Source organism: Ursus americanus, chromosome 13 (genome assembly GCF_024610735.1).
Source record: "Ursus americanus isolate L20-20 chromosome 13, mUrsAme1.1.p, whole genome shotgun sequence".
NCBI classification, from domain to species: domain Eukaryota; kingdom Metazoa; phylum Chordata; class Mammalia; order Carnivora; family Ursidae; genus Ursus; species Ursus americanus.
In genome coordinates, this window is record NC_142139.1 from 42,376,021 (window position 1) to 42,390,276 (window position 14,256).

General features: G+C 37.0%; 1 protein-coding gene across 1 annotated transcript in view; it reads right to left on the minus strand.

Annotated features, from left to right (window-relative positions):
• Positions 1–7,440: 7,440 nt before the first annotated feature.
• The window catches only part of DCHS2 (dachsous cadherin-related 2), a 122,324-nt gene continuing 115,508 nt past the window's right edge, over positions 7,441–14,256 (minus strand). The window contains exon 20 of the mRNA XM_087866409.1: positions 7,441–13,597. Within this exon, the coding sequence (XP_087722535.1) occupies positions 10,977–13,597 (2,621 nt within the window). The 3' untranslated portion in view covers positions 7,441–10,976. The remainder of the gene's footprint in view (positions 13,598–14,256) is intronic.

Consider the following 14,256-nt stretch of genomic DNA (forward strand, 5'->3'; position numbering starts at 1 on the left):
TTGAATTGCTCTACAGGTTCTAGTAATTTGGGTGTGGAGTCTTTTGGGTTTTCCATATAGAGTATCATGTCATCTGCGAAGAGAGACAGTTTGACTTCTTCTTTGCCAATTTGAATACCTTTTATCCCCTTTTGCTGTCTGATTGCTGTTGCAAGGACTTCTAGTACTATGTTGAATAATAATGGCGAGTGTAGACATCTTTGTCGTGTTCCTGATCTTAAGGGAAAGGCTTCCATTGAGAATGATATTCGCTGTAGGCTTTTCATAGATGGTTTTTATGAAATTGAGGAATTTACCCTCTATCCCTACACTCTGAAGGGTTTTAATCAGGAAAGGATGCTGTATTTTGTCAGATGCTTTTTCTGCATCTATTGAGAGGATCATATGGTTCTTGACTCTTTTCTTGTTGATATGATCTATCACACTGATTGATTTGCTAATGTTGAACAACCCTTGCATCCCAGGGATGAATCCCACTTGGTCATAATGGATAATCCTTTTAATGTACTGTTGGATCCTATTAGCTAGGATCCTGTTGAGAATTTTGGCGTCCATATTCATCAGGGATATCGGTCTGTAATTCTCCTTTTTGATGGGGTCTTTGCCTGGTTTGGGGATCAAGGTAATACTGGCTTCATAGAATGAGTTTGGTAGTTTTCCTTCTGTTTCTATTTTTTGAAACAGCTTCAGAAGAATAGGTATTATTTCTTCTTTGAATGTTTGGTAGAATTCCCCTGGGAATCCGTTATGCCCTGGACTCTTGTTTTTGGGGAGGTTTTTTATCACTGCTTCAATCTCTTCATAATTAATCAGTCTGTTTAAATAATCAATTCCTCCCTGTTTCAGTCTTGGTAGTTTATAGGTTTCCAGGAAGGCATCCATTTCTTCCAGGTTGTTTAATTTATTGTCATAAAATTGTTGATAAAAGTTTCTAATGATCCTTCCTATTTCATTGGTGTTGGTTGTGATCTCTCCCCTTTCATTCATAATTTTATTAGTTTGGGTCCGTTTTCTGTTTTTTGAATAAGTCTGGCCAGTGGCTTATCGATCTTATTTATTCTTTCAAAGAACCAGCTTCTAGTTTTGTTGATCTGCTCTACTGTGCTCCTGGTTTCTAATTCACTAAAAGGCAGCCTACAGAATGGAGAAGATATTTGCAAATGACACTACAGATAAAAGATCTATGAAGAACTTCTCAAACTCAATACACGAAAAACAGTCAAATCAAAAAATGGGCAGGAGATATGAACAGACACTTTTCCAATGAAGACATACAAATGGTTAACAGACACATGAAAAAACGTTCAAAATCATTAGCCATCAGGGAAATTCAAATCAAAACCACATTGAGATACCACCTTACACCAGTTAGAATGGCAAAAATTGACAAGGCAAGAAACAACAAATGTCGGAGAGGATGTGGAGAAAGGGGATCCCTCTTACACTGTTGGTGGGAATGCAAGTTGGTACAGCCACTTTGGAAAACAGTGTGGAGGTCCCTTAAAAAGTTAAAAATAGAGCTACCCTATGATTCAGCAATTGCACTATTGGGTATTTACCCCAAAGATACAGACATAGTGAAGAGAAGGGCCATGTGCACCCCAGTGTTCATAACAGCATTGTCCACAATAGCTAAATTGTGGAAGGAGCCAAGATGCCCTTCAACAGATGACTGGATTAAGAAGATGTGGTCCACATATACAATGGAATATTACTCAGCCATCAGAAAGAATGATTACCCAACATTTGCAGCAACATGGACGGGACTGGAGGAGATTATGCTAAGTGAAATAAGTCAAGCAGAGAAAGACAATTATCATATGGTTTCACTCATTTATGGAACATAAGAAATAGCAGGGAGATCGGTAAGAGAAGGAAGGGAAGAATGAAAGGGGGGGTAAACAGAAGGGGGAATGAACCATGAGAGACTATGGGCTCTGGGAAACAAACTGAGGGCTTCAGAGGGAGGGGGGATGGGGGATTGGGTAGGCCAGTGATGGGTATTAAGGAGGGCACATATTGCACGGTGCACTGGGTGTTGTACGCAAATAATGAATCATGGAACATTACATCAAAACCTAAGGATGTACTGTATGGTGACTAACATAATAAAAAATTATTATAATAGAATAAAATAAAATAAAATAAACATGAAAGCAATTAGAACATGAAAATTTCTTAAAATTTAATTATCTTTGTCTTTCTTGAAATAAATTCTTTATGTTATGATGCATTATTTTTTAATGTTGTGTTAACCTTTGGCTAATGTTTTATTTAAGAATTTTTCATACTTGTTTATAAGTGGGAATAGGCTATAGTTTTCTGTTTTGTGCAATATTTTTAGGTTTTGATATCAATTCTATATTTATTATTTTCCTTACTTTTCCATGCTTTGGAATAGTTTAAATAGTATTTGTGTGATCTAATCTTTAAAGGTTTGGTAAAATTTCACTATAGAGCTATCTGTGGGAAGATTCTTTATACCTTTATTTTATCTTTTAAATTTATTTTGTTTAGATTCTCTACGTTTACTAGGGTCAACTTTGGTAAATCATATTTTCCTAGAAAATTAGCTATTTCCTTTAGGGTTTCAAATAAATTTGTATAGAGTTGGGCAGAAAAGTGTCTTTTGATTTAACTTCCTTTCTGTTGACAGCTATCATTATTCCCCTTTGCTATTTCTTATTTTGTATATTATTTTATTTCATATACTATTTTACTGTTTTGTATTTTTCTCACATTTGTGTAACTGATTTAATTTAATTGATTTTTAAAGAACCAATTTATTTATTCATAAGCTCTGTGGATTTCTTTTTACTTGTTTTTTTTTAACTCACTAATTTGTTTTAACCTTTAATTTTTTTCTTTTAAATTTTAGCTGCTTTCTAATTTTAATAACTTTTACCCCATCTTGTATCTATAAGGCAATTAGCAAGTATTCTATTTCCATATACTTTTTTTTTCTGCCTCCGTTTTCTTGTAATTTATTCCTATTGTGAGGACATATACTAAATATATACTATTCTATTACCTTTACATCTACCATTGACTCTACAGTTGAGTATATTTAATGTCCTTATGGTGAACCTTTCCCAGTATTTCTCAGTTGTCTGAATTCATTCTCTAGTTGATTCTTCAGGAATTTTCCTTGAGGTTTTACATATTCATAGCCTCACTCATGACAGATAAAGATAAGTTTAGGTAGATACACATTTTTGGCTTCCATTATCTTCAAGTATCTTAAAAATAGTACCCTACAGTTTTCTGGCTTAAAATACTGCTATTGAAAAGCAAGTCAATTTTACATTCCTTTCCTGTAACATGGCTTTTTTATCTGGAGGTCCAAAGGATATATTCTTTCTCTTTGAAGCCAATAGATTTTTAAAATATATCTTGGTATTAACTGCTGTCTGTTGATTTGTATACCTTTTTAATATGTAAATTCAAATTTTGGATTTTTGTCTGGAAAGCTTTATTGAATTACAGTTTTTATATTTGTTCTGTTTCATTTCTTTAGTTCCCTCCTTTAGGAATTACATTTAGACATGTGTTAAATCTTTTTTTTTCCATCCTGCTAAATCTATCAACTCTAAAACTTTTATCAGTTTTTCAATTCCATTTAATGTTTTTCATTTTTGCTTTCCATTTTTTATTTCACTTACTATAATTTCATTAATGTCTATTAACTTTTTTCTTTCTAGTGTAGTCTTCTGAATTTTTTTTAATTATTCATTGAACTGTTTTTCACTTAATGTCCTCTTCTTAGCTAGTCTTTTTATCTCCGAACTTTTCTGACTGATTATACAAACTTTATAGTTTTTATTGTTTTCTTAATTTCCTTTAGCTAGTTTTGACATATTGTCACAATTGTCTTTGACCTTTTTTGCCATATTTTCTGATATGTCTTCACTGTACATTGGCACATCATTCAGAGAATTAGTCTTTTCGCTTATAACATATTTTATATTGAAGTTATTTTCTGTTCCCCATGCTTTACTGAGATGGGACTTCCTGTTTTAGGAAGTTAGCATGTGGGGTGGTGGCAGAACATGAATCTTTCCTAGATTCGTCGCTCTAGAGTCCCTCTTCTCTTGTTCTTGCGAAGTATTTATAAGTAGGACCTCACTGTATCTTCTACTTTCTCTGGTCCCCTTTTCTGTTTTGTATCTAGGATTTCCCTCCCTTTACTAATCATATAAATTTAAATTCTACTTTCAGTAGACTTTACTTGGTGTGGGATTCTGTTCTTCTAGAAGTTTTGGTTGTGTATTTCTGGAAATTCTGGAAACTTGGACATATCAGCATAATATAGTTTATACTTTAGTCTTTCTACATTCATCCGTAGTTAAGTGGGAGCTCTGTAGCCCTTTCCCAGTTTTGATAATTATTCTCAGACCAGCCTGCTAGGTTTCTTCTCCAAGAATAGACCTTTCCTTAAGTAGGTAAGTACTTTTGGTGATTCTTTGTTTTCAGGCTGAAAGAAAGTTAGAAATTCCTACTTTCTCCCCTCTGTTACTGCTAATAGTTGGTGCGTTTACTTACCTGCTCATATTCTAGAATTTGTAGAAATGATTTCACTTTTTGTTAAAGATGATGTCCATGAGTTTTTACTTTTACTGTTCTAGATTCTCTATTTGGTAAGGTGATTGGGAAGATTTAAAATCTATACTAATGTTGGCATGTTGCCCCAACTACAATCTAAACCTCTTTCTCTACTTGGCTTTTGGGATATTGGACTACCCTGCTTTTCTATCTTTCTTCAAAAGTTAGTTTTGCCTGAGAATTATTTGCTGGGTCTTTCTTTCTCTCTTTTTTAAGATTTATTTATTTATTTTAGGGGAGGAGGGGCAGAGTGAGAGGGAGAGAGAATCCAAGCAGTCTCTCCCCCCGAGTGCAGAGCCCAGTGCAGGACTGGATCCCATGACCCTGAGATTACAACCCAGTCAAAACCAAAGTCGGATGCCCAACTGATTGTGCCACACAGATGCCGCTCTTCTTTCTTTTTTTGACTTTTTGTTTAGTGCTTCAGGAGTCAGTCCTGGGATCTTTTCTCTATTTACACTTACTCCTCAGTGATCTCATCCAATCCCATGACTTTACTATCCATAGTCTGATGATTCCAAAAGTTTTTTCTACAGCCCTAAATTCTCTTAAACCCTAGACTCATGTCTGATTTTCTCTGAACCTCACATTCAATTCATTATGAAGAGTTAGCAACACTACTTTCAATATATAACTTGACTCTGTTCACCTCCATTATAATGCCCATGCTGAGCTACAATCATCACTAGCTGAGATTACTGCAATAACCAATTAACAGGGGTACTATTATTGCACTAAACTTCTCCCATGCCTACTGATAGGGTCCAAAAGGATCTGAACTCTAGTTTCCTCCATGACCTCACTGCCTACTACTCTTCCTCCCACTAGGTTTTAGGCCATGCTGGCTTATACTTTCCCAAACACTCCACATGGCTCTGACCTCAGGGCTTCCGTACTTGCTGACACGTGTACCTTCACTGCTTTCCCCTTGGATCTTTAGATGGCTCATTCACTTCATTCATCTCAAATAGCATCATATCAGAGACATCTCTCCAGAACATTCAATCAAAATAGTACTGCTCTATTCCCCTACCACCTTGTCAACCTCTTCTTTGCTTTTCCCTATACCCTTCTTTAGTTTTCTTCATATCATAACACTTAATAGTACTTGAAAGCATATTTTTATTGTTGTCTCCCTCAGTAAAATGTAAGCACTGTAAATACACTGGCTTTTTCTGTTCTTTTGATTCCTGTATTCCTGGAGCCCAGATCCATACCTTGTCCACAAGAGGTACTAAGTACATACTTGTTGATTAAATTCATGAAACATTCTCAGTTTTTATTTCTTATAACTTGTTACAGTGCTTTCTATTGTCCTAAGTTCAAATTTAGTACTCTACCTTTGCTTTTATATTTAAAAAAGATCTTTCTCAATTTTATTCTGTGCTTTTCTTCCAGTTCTTATGGTTTCATTTTAATTTTTACTCATTAATCTGACTAGAAGTAATTTTTGTTTATGGTATGAGGATAAATAACTTCATATTTACCTCCTCCTTAGTATACATTTATTAAATACCTTGTACCTGTTTAAAATATCACTTTCAGCACATATAGCATACCCTTCATTAACTCCTCATATTGTTTTTACTTTAAATATCAATAAATTTTGATTTAAACATTCTAGGCATTTCTACAGAACTGCACTCTCTTTTCATATTGACAGAACTTGATTCTGTCAGCCATAGGGCAGCCATGGTTATTACAGGATCTGAAATTAAATGAAACCAAGAGTTTGGTCATGTAATGTTGCTGTCTCAAACAATATGTTTTTAATGTCATCAATAATGTCATCTATTAGATCTAAAACTCCCAAGAAACGTAGGAATATTGTGAGGAAGGGAGAAAGAAAGAGAAAACAAACCAGATAACAGAAAAAATTTCTAGTCACTTGATTTTCTCTAAAATATTCTATAATATTTTGACAAGATCGTACAGTTACTTTCTTTCTGCCTTTTGATTGGCTAAATCACAGAACTAGGTTTGAATTCTCACTTAATGGGTTCAAGGCCTATGTATCACACCCTCACCTTACAGCACCCCCTGTACCCATTCACATATGTACTCATTCATTCTAAGAAACATCTGTATTTCATAATACAAGTGGAGACCAGGCCTTTGCCCTGAGGGTTTACTATCTAACAACGAAATCCATGTATTTAGCTTTCTAACCAAAATAATGCTTTCGCATTCAAGAGATGCACTCGTGCATCTGTTATTTATTTGGTATGCTTTCTCCCTCTCTATTACTCACTTCACAGTTTTGGTTTCGCAAATATATTGGGTGAAATGAGAAAAATTATGTAGCCCAAACAGTAGGAAGTGCTAAATTGTCATCAAATAGCCAAGTTCTGAGTTTATAAGTGAAAGGTATAGTCTGACACTCCAGCCACGCTGGGCTGGATCGGACTAAGACCGCCATAATTTTGTTTCTAAGAGACACATTTCTTTGACCTATGTGGAATCAAAATAATGTATACCACCAGAACTCAAATAGAATTCACAATATTCGAACACTATCGACCATGTCTGTGTGTTAATCTGTGGTTTTAAGTTATATAAAACATGATATTTTAATATAAATCACAGCTATCAGGCAAGCACGCATTTTTAAAAAGGATGAGCTATCAGAAAAAAAGACTAGGTACTAAAATTCTATATTCTGTTCCAACTGCTTTCTGCTTTTTAAACTATCCATTACTTGGTATACGTGTAAAGTCACCTACTAAAAAAGTTATGTGGTGTGAGCAGGTAAAGTAATCATTCCCAATTTTTTATACTATAATTCACACACACACGCACACACAGACACACACACACTCCAGAACCCCCAAACAAAACCACAACAAATTCACCTTTTCATGGTAGAATGTATTCTTGGTCATTGTCACATAGCTTTCGGTTCACAACTTGATAAACCTAAATTTTCAGATAATGAAGGGAGATACTTGAAAGGAACGGAAAGGAAGAAAGAGAAAAGAGATTCAAAAAAAAAAAAAATTCCTATGATCCTATGAAGGACAAATGACTCAGCAAAATCTTTACACTTGAAAATAGTTTCTACAAGTCCTAACCTTTTGCCTTCTTGCATTTCTCTACCTGTGCCCTAAACTCTTCTTTTTCAGATTGACTCTTCTATTTCCTCTTCCAGCCTTCCCTCCTTCTCTCCCTCCACCTCCATAATGGGTGAAACCTACCTTCAGTGACTCGGGCTGGATGCCCAGTTTTGGTCATAAACCAAGCTTCTGAAGCTTCACTGATCTTGATATTCCTCTTGGACAGAATGATTTTTCCAGCCTAACTCTCTTCCTAAGTCTCCTCACCCTGACGCTGTGACCAAACAGATGGCGCCATAGACTCAGGAGCTCAACCGACACATGAAGATAAACCCAACGTGTTTATCCGTACTATCCTGTGAGAATCCGCCAACCGTACTCACTCCATGTACCTCACTGCTTTGAGGTGGATCGTCAGCTTAGATCCTTTTAATTAGGTTTTGTGTTTTTTAGCTAAAGTTAGGGTATGCATAAAATGGCAAAACAAGAGGAACAAAACATACGTTTGACGGAAATAGTTTTAAAATCAATAATTCATTTTCATGTCCAGAACTTGTGGAAAACACAGCAAGGGGGGCTGTGAAGCTGCGGCTGGAGGTGCAGAGAAGCGCAGCTCCTGTCCCAAGTGGACAGCGATCCCAGACGAGCTATGAGTACGTGCAGGCAGCCAGTAGTTTGTAGGACGTTTTAATATTCTTAAAGAACAGTTAAATGACCAAATCCCTAAAGATACAGCATTTTCCCCCCTTTCTTTGCCCAAGAATCTGTTTTGGAAGCCAATTCAATGATTACGACTAGGAGATGGAATTTTGATATACATTTGGTAATGATTTACACCAGTATTTTTAAGGCTGCCAACAAGAAAGTCCAGAATTTCAGGCAGCCAAAATTCCGCAAGAGACAACTGTCTTTTATTTTATAGCTTATGAATTTGGGGCTTAATATGATTTTCCACTAACAAGTTCTGTACCCCCTCCAGAGTGCTAAAGCCGGTGTGTAGATCAGCAAAGTAACACAGAACATATGAGGCAAGTTAATATTAAACTTGAAGGAAAACTATACGAATTAAATTGTTTACTTAGGGAAAAAAGCACTCTAGTTGAAAGGGCCGCCATAGGATTGACTGCAAACACTTAGCCAGTGGGTTCACATTTTCAGTTTCAACCCCACTAGCTGCAGTTGTTCGGTGGTGGGGGAACACTGCATACAGTATAATAAAGTCATCAATTAAAAATCCACCAGATATTGGTAAGGAAGAGCTCTAAATACTTCATGTCTTCTGTTTTTATTAAACTTCGAGAAAAATGCAGAATTGTGTCTGGAATGGGTAATAAATCACAGGCCAATAACTCAGGGGAGAATGAGATGGATGACTCTTTTTTAAACATAAGTAAATGAAGAACCTGTTTAATTAAAAACAACAAAATGTTTTCGGTTCTTAGAAATCAATCTGTTGCAAAACAAGACTTCCATATATAATTAGGAAAAAAAAAGTCAGTACAGGTTTTCTTTTAGGCTCTAAGTAATTTTTTGAAGGAAGTCAAAGAGAGAATAAATATTGGAACACTAAAATGATTAATTTTTTTAGGAAAACCATGAAATCTTCTTCCCTGTATGCCATGAAAAAAAAGGAAAGACACGCATCTATCCTTTAATATTTAAGTGTTCCATGACTAAATGACTTTCCTTAGGCTTCTAAGCTCGTCCGAAAGCCTTCATGTTTCATACAATTTCTGATGTGGTTTTATATACTTGTTCCCAATCTAAGAATCAGCAGATACATAATTAATAAAATCATCACAGGAAGCCTTAGAATTATTTATCTACAAAACCAGATATGAAACACGACACCCTGCAAGGTTTTCTAGTTAAGAGAAATTAGGTACCTCACATAATTTTACAGATGAGGCCTATTGAAAAAAAAAATAAAGGAAATATTTCTACAGCAGCAGCTCACACTAACTATTACGAAAACCATGTCAGATGCCTTCTAGACTTGACATTAGAATCCTATACTCTTATCCCAAATCCTGGCCATGTTGCCTACCACGGATGACTTCTGGACCATCAGCAGCATCATGCGCTCTGCTTTCCTGGAAGGGATAAGAATCTTCGGTGGATTCTCAAGCTCACCAGAGAGAAGGATCTAGCATTGCATGTAAGCACCACACAACACCACTATATATCTGAAACGGTAACTGTACAAAACAATTATTTTAACCATGGTGCCAAATTGCCCCATCTAATGACAGTTAAAGCTAAAGGTGAGTATGAACAAATGGAAGAGAGACTCCTGACATCCATTCTTAATTTTTATAGTAGAAATATTTATATAAAAAATCTTCATTTAAAAATATAGTGCTAAATTACTCTATGAAATTTATTATTAGCTAATAACATAATTTTATCTAGGCAAACTTTGATTTTTGAATGGATAAATTATTTCACACCCAAAATTACTGTTTCTAGAAGGAAATAAATGAAGAATACCTACAAATTAATCTTTAAAACTTAATGCCTGTGTCTGTACCATGTTATAAGACAGGGCATTGAAAAACAAACAAACAAACCATCATTCTGCTTATAATGAAGGCCAAGCAAATATGTCCTGGGCGGCCGTCAACCATGTACTTATTGCTTCTATCAATCCTGGCCCTCTGTCAAGAACATGCATTTCTGGTTCACTTAATCAGGAATAATTTTCTTATTTGGCACAGTTATGATAGACTTCATTCTTAATTTCTCATTAGATTTCCAAAAGACACCATATTAAAATTGAAATTATGGCAAAACTCCCTAAGTGTGGCATATGGGGAAAGGAGAGAAATATATCTCTAAACACACCAGATCTACAGAAAAATCACTTCATTTTAACATTTAAGTTTATTGTTTCCCATTTCCCCTCTCCATTATTTTCTGTCCTACATTCACTCCTTACTCAGTCTTTGCTAATCTATTTTAAATATAGCAGTGTAATCAGCAGTAATGTGACTGCACTATACTTATTTTCCATTTATTTTCCTGGAAACATTTTGGCAGTCAGTCTAGCTCATGGTGTCCTTTGGAGATTTAATCATACAGAAAACCAGGTATGACAGGATATACACCACTTATATATACAAACTTGAGTCCTGAGAGCAAACAGAAAGGTTAAAAGAGGGGGTAACTTCTCATTAAGGCTGGACGAAATTTGAGAAACTTAAATGAGGAGATATTAAAACCCTGACTGCATTTTAACCCATCTTGAAGAGCTAGCTTAAGAATGTCTTGTTCAACCATTCACGACCAATGGTGGGCAGCTGCTCTGACATCACAATCATGTTATATTTCAACTTCATCTTCTGCTTTAAGTTCATGGCATGTACCACTCAGATGTGTTCCCGATGATTCCCCACGTGACGACCGTGGGGTCACGGCAGGGGTCTGTGCGGTCAGCAGGAAAAGAGATGGAGAAAAGCTGGGAGTCATGGCTTCGGGCAGAGAAGTGAGATGGTAGGGAAGTGGGGAGTGTGGGTATTTGTGAAACACTTGCCCTGGGATTCTGGCTGGCATTCGTGGTGGAAGTGCTTTAATCCCGGGCTGGGCGACTGCGGTAATCAAAGGTGGTGGGAAAACCAAAGACTTCTCTTTAGGAATGCCAGGTGTCTGTAAATGTTCGTCCTTTAGTTTTGCAATATCGTTAAATACCAAGGCGAGAGGCTGGAACTTGGGTTCCCAGCTGAGGAGATAATCCCAGTGGTAGTTGCCTCTCACATCGTGATTAGAGGTTCTCTGGGTAGAAGGAGCCACGCACCTTGCTTCCTGATCTTCTGAAATAAAGACAGACGCTCTCCTGACATCAGCCTGGATGCTCTCTTTTATCTCTCTCCTCTTTAATGTCTGGGTTAACACATTACTTTGAACATAAGTTGTGCCACAGCCTTCTCGATCTTCTTCCTCAAATGCGTGGCTGGTTTCTGCTCTTTCAGCAATGAGCACCACATCGGTTTCTCCAGACAAGCAGGAGAGCTGGTCCGAGTCCCTTGGGATTCCAGAATCTGGGACCCTGGACTCCCGGTCGCTCAGAGCTGAGCCAGCATCTTTTCTGTAAGGATGCTCGTTTATCCTCTGGATTTCCTTATCTTCTGCAGTTTCTCCTTCCACAGAACAGTGGCCACTGGAGTTTGAGTGCCTGTACAGATTCACAATGTCCTTCTCCATGATACTTATTAAGCTCAACCACTCAGGCAGGGAGGCCGCAGGCACTGCCTCGTTACTGCCCTCGTTAGTTTTCTGGAAGGTCTTGAGCGTGCTGCCGTCTGTGGTCAGTCTCAAACTGATATCTAAGGATGACGATGTTTTCTTTTCTTCGTAATTGCTTGCTGCGTCTTTTTGCTTATGTCTTAAAATCAGTACAATCAGAATGAAGATGAGTATCAGAAACACTAAAAAGGAGACCATGAGGCTGACTGAAAAGCCACTGCCCGATACGACTGAGTGTTGTCCTTCTGAGAAAGAAGACATGTTCACGAAAACAGTACAGAGTGTGAACTTGGACTCTGGTTTGGGGCTATGAGCGATGATTTTCATTTCAATGGCGTCTTGTTCATGGAACTGACTTCTTATTAGGGGAGGTGCTCCAGTCAAATAGATATTTCCGTTAGTTTTATTCACTAGAAAGAAAGGCAATGGAGTCTCCAAAGAGTAGAGAACAACTCCATCCATACCCGCGTCTGCATCTGACGCTTCCACTCTGCCAATCAGCTCTCTGGCTTTATTCTTCTCTGGAAGGTTGAAAAAATACTCCTCTTGAGTAAAAATGGGTTCAAACTCATCTATCCCTTCGATATCCAGCCAAACCATTAAAGTGGCTGTTGAGTCCCCTTTGTCTTTTGCCTGCACTGTGAGACAGTACTTACTGTCATTTTCATAGTCAAGGACTTGCTGAGTGTGAATATCTCCTGTTAAAGGGTCAATGAGGAAGGGATCACGATCACGAGGCAGCCCACGAAGGACGGAACAGGGCGACAACACAGAATAGACCAGTTCTCCGTAAGGACCCGCGTCAGAATCCGAAGCACGTACGGAACATACAGTGGAGAAAACAGGCACATTTTCAGGAACGGCACAAGTTAAGCTTGAGAACATAAACTGGGGTGCGTGGTCATTATCATCCAGGACATTGATGAACACAACTGCGAAAGAAAAATGCTTCTTTCCTTCGTCTGAAGCTTGAACAGTTAAAGTGAATTTTGTCGTTTCTTCATAATCCAGAGGTTTAATCAAATAAAGAACCCCAGTTGTTTCTTCCAAGTGAAAATGCCCCTTCTCATTTCCAGAGATTATGTGGTAGATGATTTCTGCATGTGAACCCACGTCACGGTCAGTTGCAGAGACCACAGTGATGTGACTCCCCAGGGGGGTGCTTTCCTTGACATGGGCGTGGTATTTCAGACCGTGGAATTTCGGAGGATTATCATTGACATCAAGGACTTCTATTGCTACAGTGGCTGTGGAGCTCAATGGAGGGAAGCCATGGTCAGATGCCAGAATGACAAGCTTGTGACTGGCAGCTGCTTCTCTATCCAGACTATGAAGCAACACCAGGTAACCAACTTGCTTATAAGGATATTCTGAATGAATGAAACTAGTTTCCACATGGAAATTGTTCTGTGAATTACCACTGATGATGGAATAATCAGCATGTGTGTTTTCACGGGTCCAGTCATGGTCAATGGTGGAAAATGTGACAAGCGTGCCTCCAATTTGAGCATCTTCCCTCAAGCTGAGATTATAATATTCTACTGCAAACTCAGGAGCATAATTGTTCATATCTTGTATTTCTACCTCTACTAAGGTGAGAGCCCTCAGGTCAGGAATTCCACCATCACTGGCTTCAACAAGAAACTGAACTGTTGATTTTTTATCCAGAAGTAATATAGGATTGATAGTAAATATTGTGCCTGAAAAACAAGACATAGCATTTTAACGCTGTGAAATTAAATTTTCAGGATCCAGTTGTCAGTAAACATTTATCAAATATTTACTAATGAGTTTAGTTATTTGCTAGATTTGTTGATTCAAGGTACAACTAAGAGTAAATCCAAACAGAAATTTTAAATTTTTATATTTATTTTTTGGTAACACTTAAGATCCAGAAGTAATAGTCTCCTGGCATTCACTCTATTAAATATATGTGCCACTTGAAGATGACTTTGCCGAAAATGTCTCTTAACTTTATTTTTGTATAATAAGCTGCCTTGTTACCATTTTTTTAAGAAAATGTATTCTTATTTGAAAAATCTATATCCCATTCTACTATTCATAGACACATGTATAGAGACATTCTAGTATAAAGATATTGATTCTGGAAACACTGGTTGACATTCACTCTAGTCAAACGGAGGTAGTATACAGAGTTACTACCTCTAGTAGTAGTATAGAGTGAGTATAGAGTTACAACTATTGCTTACTTATGGAGTGTCTTTCCTAAAGCTCTTCATTAATTCAGCAAGTGGATTTCCCTCTTATTGATGAAATACATTTAATGCATTTTATTATTTTTAATATAGAAATATGTAGTTAGAGTTTCACCAGGAACTAAATTGATCTGGTAAAATTT